This window comes from Aulonocara stuartgranti, assembly GCF_965226115.1.
Source record: "Aulonocara stuartgranti genome assembly, chromosome: 9".
In the NCBI taxonomy this organism is placed as follows: domain Eukaryota; kingdom Metazoa; phylum Chordata; class Actinopteri; order Cichliformes; family Cichlidae; genus Aulonocara; species Aulonocara stuartgranti.
Window position 1 is genome coordinate 11,319,641 of NC_138960.1, and position 9,937 is coordinate 11,329,577.

At 40.4% G+C, this 9,937-nt stretch overlaps 1 protein-coding gene across 1 annotated transcript; it reads right to left on the bottom strand.

The window, feature by feature from the left end:
* Positions 1 to 976: 976 nt before the first annotated feature.
* On the bottom strand, positions 977 to 8,350 carry LOC309714500 (crystallin J1C-like). Its single transcript, XM_082547020.1, has 10 exons — positions 8,261 to 8,350; positions 7,670 to 7,736; positions 7,054 to 7,233; positions 6,289 to 6,387; positions 5,666 to 5,758; positions 5,431 to 5,587; positions 5,238 to 5,353; positions 2,969 to 3,046; positions 1,922 to 2,061; positions 977 to 1,330 (listed from the first exon to the last, which is right to left on the bottom strand). The coding sequence occupies exons 2-10, from the start codon at positions 7,734 to 7,736 to the stop codon at positions 1,232 to 1,234; spliced, it is 1,029 nt and encodes a 342-aa protein (XP_082403146.1). The 5' UTR covers positions 8,261 to 8,350; the 3' UTR covers positions 977 to 1,231.
* Positions 8,351 to 9,937: the final 1,587 nt, after the last annotated feature.

Genomic DNA, 9,937 nt, shown 5'->3' on the forward strand with positions numbered 1-9,937 from the left:
ATTTCTATGTTTGACATCAACAGGAGGAGGTGGTGTTGGTTGGGTTTGTGGAGGCTCATTTGCCTCCTATAAATTAATTTGCAATTCCACTGAAAGTAAAGTGCACATTAGTGCACACACAGAACTGTTAAGTACACTTTTTCCATAAAATCTGCTGACACATGTGCTGTACCCCATCAGTAACACAATATCTTTTGCAAACATCAGCCCTTTCTCCAAAAACATCTTAACAAAAGCAGAATTTGGAATAACAAAAACACTCTTCAGGTCTGGATGTGATTATGCCAAAGTGAGCCTGTTACCTGCTGTGTGGGAGGAAGTCAGGCAGAGGGAGACATCAAATGACTTCCCCTTGCAGGCTACCAATGCACAGTCAGCCTCAACCTTTCCACTCACCAAAGCCTTGGCTCTGAGATTTCTTCATCCAAACATTAGTGCAGTCAGTGTTTAGGAAACATAGCTTAAATTCACACATAGCTCCCTTTATTTCTTTGCTAAGATAACAAACAGTACCAGTTTAAATACATTGACTGACTGCGTTAACCAGTCAATCTCTGCATGTAAAACTTTGACTGGAAAAGCAACCCAGAGTCTCCAACGGCAGCCTTTTTTCTTAACTAAACTCACCCCATGTCAAAGATATCAAGGATTTGGCACTGCCTTATGTTTGGCTAACTTTCAGAAGTGTTGGGGCGGGTGCATTAAACGTGTGAATATTAATGTCAGCACTTTCAGGAAGGCAGAACAGCTCCTGTGAGAGAGAAATAAGTGGCAGTCTCTGCGTGTTCCAGTAGTAAGTAAAGTGTATCTGCTCTTTCACTTCACAATAACAGAAAGTTCTCAAAGGAGTAAGAAGACAGAAACCCACTTAATGGTTCAGCAAAACTACTCTCTCTCATCAGACATGCTTCCTGAGATTAGGAAATCCCTACTTTCCACTCCGCAGGAAAGCAAACAGCAGACAAATACAAACGTCTCAGTAACACAAGTTTTTATTTGAGAATAGGTTATACAACGTTATTATTTAATTTCATTTTTTTTACATGATGCAGCTTCGACCGAGCAAATAGATTCGAGTTTCATTCAGCGCAAGACTTTAGAATGCAACTGTCATGGATGGCTGTGCCAAAGTACATCTGCAACTTGAGAAAGTCTCTTAAAATGCAATTATCCACAAATTCTACATAGATGATGAATTTATGGGGGCAAAAAAATTAAAACTGAACTATGATTACTGAATCTTTTTGAGCACTTTTTCAGCTAGCTCCAACAGCAGAGGGTATCTGAGCGTCCTCTTCCTCCAAGACTCTGGGATTCCCCGGAGGCCGGTCTGAAAGCACATCAAGATGACAGCTGAAAGTATCAAGCAAGCACAAAGCTCTCCGAATATCTGAGCTCACTGTGAAACTCATCAAAGGAGCTCCAGGAGTGCACAGAACAACATGCAAAAAAGGATGGATTTTCATGTCTCTTGCAGAGTAGATACATTTGGACTGGATTGTGCTTGATGGCAATAAATAAGTAGAATATTTTCTCCCATTAGTGCTGTATACCTCACATCTGTGCTGGAAGCTTGTGGCTATTCTGACGCTGGTGATATCCCACCTACAGCTGTGCAAATATTGGTATTGATGCAATGTCGTCTGGCTGACGAGCTCGCAGTTGAATGTCTTCACATTCTGGTGGTGTCACAGCTGTATGAGGTGCCGTTAATGTCTTTTCCCGATTCTGACTTTGCTGATTTTGTTTGTACAAAAGTAGCAACAGTATCCACTTACTCCATGTTGCCTTATCTTTTCAATGAGCAACATGTAAAAAGTGTCAGTGTTGAATGTAAACACTTTTTTTCTAGTCATACACTAATTTGGATAAGTGACCCATGGCTCTTTTTACGTATCCAACAACCATGTTCCTACAGTACCTGTGCCCCAAAACAGGCTCCAATGAAGGAGGCTCGACTGGCGGTGCATCCCCCGCAGCGCATGGTGTCTCTGACTGCTTCGTCCAGCTGGTTGAGTGTCAGGACTCCATGAAGCGCTCCCTGGAACGCACCGGGCAAAGCTGGAAACAGATGCAGTATGAATGGCACATGGTTGTATCCACGTTACTGGGCTCTTTAATGTTTTTACTCTTCCTTATGACGCCACACTATGCTGTAATTCAGTTCAAATTAGTTTCATTTATATAGTGCCAATTCCCATCAGCCAGTCAACACAAGATGCTTTATATTGTAAAGTAAAGACAATATAACAATGCAATATTAGATAGAACCCCATTGGACGACCCCTGTGCGCAAGCACTTGGCAACAGTGGGAAGGAAAAACTATGTTTTAACAGAATGAAACCTCTGGTAGAACCAGAAGGGAGGGAAAAGAGAGCAGAGAGAGAGACAGGACAAAAGGCACAGTATGGAAGAAAGAGACAGAGTTTGATAATAGTAAGTACAGCAGTGGTATAAAAGCACACAGGAAGTGAAGAAGAAAAGCTCGGTGCATCGTGGGAAGCCTCCAGCAGCGTAACTAAGGGAGGGTTTAACTGTAAAAGCTCTATCACAAAAGTAGAGACAGAGTTTGTTTCCTGACTCCAAACTGGGAGCTGGTTCCAAAGAGAAAGGCTCTGAAAGCTGAAGGTTCTCCCTCCCAGTCTACTTTTAAATACCCTAGGAACCACAAGTTAGCCTGCAGTCTGAGAGTGAAGTGCCCTGTTAGCATATTAAGATACTATGAGGTCTTTAGCGGCTTTACAGTATACTTAAAATGTACATTATATTAATGGTGTGAACTGGCAAGCAGAACTTTCCACGTGTACATTAAGTATCTGAACCCTTTTAGCCCTGTAAAACCTGAGACACTCAACTCAGCGGGAACGGGAGAATGAAAAGCCAGGAGGAGGGAGACCATTAGTCAGGAGATCAAAGACTGGAGCGCTACACTGACAGGAAGGGTCCTGCTGCTGCCTGCTAGCTTACCTCATGTGTTTGTGAACACGGCAGGTATGAGCTGTTGGGATGTCTTGGTGAGGTTGTCCTTCACCTGGCTGATATGAGCTTGAGTGGAGACACGGGAACAGAGATGAGATTTTTGTTTGTTATTGTTTTTCTTGTAACAAATGACTTTTGACTCTGAAATACAAACTGCCAATTTTAAATGTAACCGTGTCCTGGTATGCAATATCTTCAAGTCTTAAACGAAAAGTTGATTTCTGTCGACATGCTTATTTAAAGGACATAATGGAGAAGTAATGCAAAGAGAACCACCAATATGCAGCTTTTTTGTAACAAAACCTACGATAGTGCCTTACATGGACTGTATGTACAGGTATGCAATGTACAGGCTTCAGTCAGCTGTGACCTTGGACTTGTTCATGGCTACAGATCACACCACATAGCAGCGTGTTGCCTCCTTCCTGACCATGTCTATACTGTCCTACCAAATCATATCTATAAAAGATCAATGCAGCTTATGTCAAGATAGTGGTGGACTGTGACCAATGCTACAATTAATCACTGCACTTAAGTGCAAACTTAAGGTTTGATTTAATGCAGTTTTATCACTCTTTTCATGCCATTTCTGCCCAGTGCAAGCTGGATATTTCCAAATGCGGTGATTATGAATGTTTGTGATAAACTGGATCATTTGGTGCTTTTTCATGGGTTTGGAAACTTAAGTTAAACAAAATATTTCATAACCCCTTGGATTAGCTGCAAAATGCGATAAAGCTGAAGCAAGACTTTTTATTTTTTGAGCTCATGGAAGCTGACTTTATAGGAATGTGGTTCTCACAGTTAAAGCAGTTAAAACATCTGTAAACATAAATAAAGCAGTCAAATACAACAAAACCATGAATGCAGCATACTTTAAATTCACATGCTAATAATGTTTTCTACTTTTTCCTGTTAAGTTTGTGAATGCAATTATTGTAAAGTATGATTAAAGTGAGGCATAAGCACTTTTGCTGTAGTAAAGGATTTAAAGACAGTCCATCCTGTGTGTTAATATTAGTAGTTAAGACAGATGCACCAGTTAGCATAAACTAACAGATGCACCAGTAAGCTTAAGCTAACTGGTACATATGGACAAAAAGCTTAATATCTTTATCCTTTTTCTAGCTTCTGAGTTAAAGCTAGCTTGACATTTTGTGATTTTCTATGAGTAAATATGCTACTACCTTTTCATTTTATTGTGAAATGTTAACTGTCAAATAGAAAAGTGATGCCACTCAAACATTTGTTGATTGAATCTAAAGCTATGAAGCTAGAAACTGCTAACCTTGGTTTAACATAAAGGCTTAAAGGGAAACTTTAGACAGTATCAAAGATGGACTTAGCTTTCTAGTCAGAAAAATGAAGCCAATGCATTCTATGTAAAGGCCACCAGATGGAGATATGCTTTGGTGGCAAAAACGTCCTATAGAAATCTATGGGAAATTGCTTTGTGTCTCGCTCTCTGTGAACACTTTTTGGATGATTTCCCTGGCTCAGTCACTCAATTTAAGCTATGCTAAGTAAAAATTGAACAAATCTAAGTTATACTTTGTTTTGAAATATGGTATGAAACTACACACTAGTTGGCTAAGAATTTAGTCATTAGCCAATGTTTACAGTCAAAATTTATAGCCAGATCCTCCTCTCACTGTTACATTCCTTTTTTTCCCTTTTGTGCAACAAAGATGAAACACTTATCTCGAGGCTTCAAAGCAGGACTTGGAAACTAATGGCTGATTTTGCTGTAGCTCTTTTATACTGTCTCTGTCCAAGGGTTAAAAACATCGGCTAATCAGCAGCTCTATAGCTCATTAGTTGTTTGTTTAAACTGCTCACTCTTGGGCTATTTATAAGATTTAGTGAGAGTTGAGCTAGCCATTTCCCTCATATGCCAAACCAAAGCAGGCTAATCAAACTTTGGTTCTAGCTTTATATTTATATCCGTCTGTTTTCACGGCTGCTTCTCCTGTTCAAGAGTAACCTGCAGCCTATCACAGCTGTCACTGGGGAAGAGCCTATCACATGGTTAACAAGGACGGTCATTCAGAGCTAAGGCCATTTAGACTCACGAGTCAACCAGAAACACTCATATAGGTACTGGGAGAACATGCTAAAATCCACCCAGAAAGGTTCACCCAGAACATTCTTGTTTTTTATAGTGATCCTTCTATTTAAGAGTAGCATCAATCTTCTCCTGTATTCTTCTTGCATTATTCCTTTAAATTCCATATTGAATGAGTCTTCAAACCCTTACCAATGACAGCCTTGTCCAGCTCTTGAGGATTCGGTCTATCGGGGTCATTCAGCTGAGCCAGAACTGCATCCAGAGCGTTGGGATCTGGACCATTCACAATGAAATGCTCCAAAAACCTAATGTTGCACAAACAAAGTCAGACAGATGGATAGAGGCTTGCAATTCCCTAGCCTGCCATGACGTATCCACTTACCTCGCTGCAGCCAGTGTGACAGCCACACACATGTCATTATTCTGGGTCACGCGAATGGCTTTTTCCACTTTCTCCAGCATCTCAGGTCGCCCGGCGTACATAGCCACCACAGGAGCGATTTTAGTGACACCGTCTATCTGACAGTCCACGTCACAGCCTCAAAGACAAAACACATGAAGATCACAACCTTGCAAATCAGGGCATGGAAAAGTCTTTGTGCAGTTGTGATATTTACCAGTTTCTTCTTTGCCAGCATCGACATTTCTGATGAAAGCCTTCAGGCTCGCATTCCTCCATGGGCCATCGATGGGGAGAATTGCCTTAGGGCCTATCAAATGCAACAAACAGCTGCTTTATGAGGGAGGGAAGAATTGGTAGATATACAGCAGGAAGAAGAGGAAAAGAAACATTCCCTTGGATATCCTGATGGAGCTGTTTAAGTTTCTGCAGGTGGAGCTCTGTTCTCTGTTCAGTCATGATGGCTATCGCTGATGACACAGCTCTTCTTATACTATTCCAAGAAGACATAAAACCATCTGCAGTTCATTGTACCCAAAGTGCCCCGTGGTGCTGTGGCAATTTACTGCACAACAATATTTATACGACACCCTGACAGCAGAAAAAACAGCCAATATTCAAAGTGCTGGACAAAAACCAACTAAAGAAGAAAAAAGGAAGTCTGACTGTGGAACATTTTCATGGAAAGGGAATGCCCCCATCAGCAGGAGGAAAAACAGCACGCACAGAGTTATCATGCAGAAACACAGGCTCCCACAAAGTTAATCACCACCTGTTAAGCTGGTGATTAACTCATGGAAATTGCAAAATTGATAGATGGCAGCCACACAAGCACAGTACCTCCTTTCTTTCTGTATGGATCATTCAGGGGCAGATCGTAGACCGTTCCCGGTCCAAAGAACTCATGAAAGCGCTTGGTCAAGTCTTCCACATTAACGCCTGTCGAAACGGGGCAATACTCTGCGTCAGTGTAAGTGGTTGTCACAGGCTGCACGTTAAAAGGTCATGGTTTAACAATGTTATAATCTAATAATATAAATGTTGGGTAACACTTTATAACACAGCTGATGACTGAGGGCACAATTCCCCAATAATTAAAAGGAATTTAAATGTATTTGCAATTATGTTACCTATAAATACTTAAAGGTAGGCACACTAGACAAGGAGGGTAACAAAGACATAATTACACTGTGAGGAAAACCTAAGTAGTATGTAAGTCATTTTTGTTTAAGTAGTAGTACATGACTTTTGGGTTTTTACAAGAAAGGGGCAGAAATATATTATTTAAGTAATCTTAAATGCTGCATAATTTCCTCGTAAAATTTCCCCATATGACATCATAAGTATGCTAAATTTTCATATCATGGTTTACCTCGTCTAAATTGCAGGTGTTTTACAGGAAAGGAGACTTTCAAGTTATGCAGAACTTAAAATTACCCATACACTATATAAAATTATTTATGATCACTTAAAAGTATTTGCACACTACCTAAATTTACTTACAGTAAAAATGTGATTTGTTACCATCTTATTCTAAATTCTAAATTAAACACGCTGGCAGGTGTATGACACACAGTTGCCGCCTGTCTGAGCGACTTTCACTACCTCCACACCGACTCAGCGACTCCAGCAGGACGTATGCCTGGTCTCCATAGCAGGTCTGCTCGCCCGTCGTCCTGCGGTAGAACGGATTCGCTGACTGAGGCCGAAACTCTGGACAGGGCTCCAGATCACGGAGCACTTCTTTCAGTTTGTCCAGGTCGTAGATCCAGTGCATGGGCTGGGCTGTATGTGTGTGGAACATTCAGTAATGGATATATTATTTCCCAGAGTTATTGAAAATACAGACATCCTAATGCATTACAATAACAAGCATGTTTTAACAATGGCAAACGGCAGTATGTGGTGTTTGGTTGCTATGCAGAAACTCTGGTTCCATAACATCATGGGTGAAGATGACATCCAGGCACCACCCCTGTGCTTTATCAGTCAATACAGATGCTGCTTAATTGTACTGAACACCAAACAAGGGAGAAAATGTGACGTATAAAGGCTTCTCAGTTTTACTCTAAGAAATAAACATGAATTCAACATGAACCCTGTGAAAGTATCAGGCCTATGAATTATTAGGATTCGGGGGACTAAAAGAGAAAGATCTGCAATATGTAAAACTCTGTTGCTAATTAACTCACTCCCGGTATCTGCACTCGGTTTATCTTACCTGCTGCATCTGCCACTGCTGCCCCGATAATGGCCCCAATGGCTCTGTCTGCAACACTCGAGGACATCTGCTTTCATTACAGCCAAACAGCAGTATAAACAGGAAATGCTGCATTCTTATATAAAATGGTTATTCTTATGATAATAAAGCATAAGCCATAAAAAGCAACTCTTGTCTGAAATGTCTGTAATTTTCATTAAAGAAACAGGAATGTTTCTCCGTGACGTTGGAAATGCTTTTATGTTGCCAGCAACTAAAATGCTTTGACATGTTTAATTTTAATTCCCTGCTTTCGGTGGGTAATGCTGCTATTGAAAATCCAGATGCACAAATAGATCTTTTATAATGGGATCAAACTTGCCTTCATGGACTTAAATGCCACCTATTTTGACAAGAAAAAGACGTTTCCATGTAAACTTACACAACACAGCTTTGACTATATGTGATTATGTAACGTCTGGTGAAAAGATTAGAGGTATTCATGTCTATTCCAGACTTTATATCTATAGGGAGAGCATGCATTTACTGTATATGGTGCATCATAAAGTATAACTTCTGTTAATAACAAGAAAATGTTTTATTGGTTCCTACCTTACGTCCAGTCTTCTCCCTTTGCCATACCGCTTTAAGTGCTCTTGTGTCACTGACAGTTTAGGATAAGGGGAGGGCAATGATAAGCACACGGCAACTCAAGAAAAATGGAGGCCAACTGGATGTTGAAATGCAAAGAAAAGTATAAACAGAATACACGGGGAGGCTGATGATAATGTCATCAGTTCTAATGACATTATCAAATGAGATGAGAGTCTAAGATAGCCATTTAATAAGATTGCTGTAAAACATCCAGCCATTATAGATAGACAGACTGATTTCTCACAGAACCACACGAATGTCGAGTTTATGGTACATATAGTGAGAATCACTAAACTACAAATATCTCCAGCAAGCCATCCAGTTACTTCACACAATTAAAAACTAGACAACCTTGAATAATTTGGGTTCATCTCAGGAGTCCATGGTCATTTTGTATTTAAGGAGAAGTGAGAGTACACTTTCAGAGGAAGGAAACACACATTTCACATTCTGCAGACCTAACACTGGGGGTCACACCCTTCATCGTCTCAGTCTGGCTCTTTTATCACGCATAGAGTTTCCTCATTTGACTGCATGTGTTTAAACTCAAAACTGTTTGAATAACCTCTTTTTTTTCTTTTTGGTTAACTTGCACTTAATAAACTCTACTCCAATACCGCCTGGCAAATTGCTCCCTGCAGAAAATAGCCCTCATAGACTCTCTTTGTCACTTTGATTTGGTATGCTCTTTTTCTATGTATCTTCCACTCCATTGCCTCCATTCTGACACTTTCCCAGCTGATCCTCTCCGCTGCACTGCTGCAGTAAAGCCTGGCCGGTCTCCATTTATCCCAGACCTCTCATGGGTATCCCAGGGCATTGATTTCTCTTCTGGCCTCCTAAAACAGCAAAATAGAATGCTAAGGGTAAGGTCAGACAATCAATACCAGTTACAGTTGCCGCCGTTGTTACGGTCGTCTTCAGTGTTACCTCTGGGTTATACAACCCCAATTCCAAAAGAGCTGGGACGCTGTGTAAAATGTAATCGCAATAGAATAGAGAAACCATATGAAATGTCTCAGAGAACTTGGGATGGGGCCATGTTTACCACTGTGTAGCGTCCCCTCTTCTTTTTTTTAAAAGCAGTCCGTGAGCATCTGGGAACTGAGGAGACCAGCTGCTGGATATTTTGGATATTAGTGTTCTTGTTCTTGCTGCTCCGTAGTCCTGGGTCTTCTTTGTTATAGTTTTTCATTTCATGATGTGCCAGATGTTTTTAGTTGCTCCGGACTGCAGACAGGCCAGTTCAGCAACGGGACTCTTCTACTACAAAGGTTTTCAATTCAACTCAGTTTTATTTATATATATTATATATCATCAAATATTTTCATGAAATTGTAAAATATCTCATTTTCACCATTACAACACAACATCTGTGTAATAGTGGGAGCTTATAAGATTTGGAAATCATTGAAGTAAGTTTTAAATGTACCTTTTATACAGTGAATGAAATGAGGAATTGCATATAGTAAAACATTCACTCAGATAAGAGGCTTCAAACAAGGGCGGTTTAATGAACACATACAGCCCGTTTGAATTCATGTAAATATATTGAGCCACAGATAGATCAATATTCAGAAGGCAAATGGAGAGCATTCGCTTTCTCTGTCAGGGAGCTAGCACACCTTTCACAGA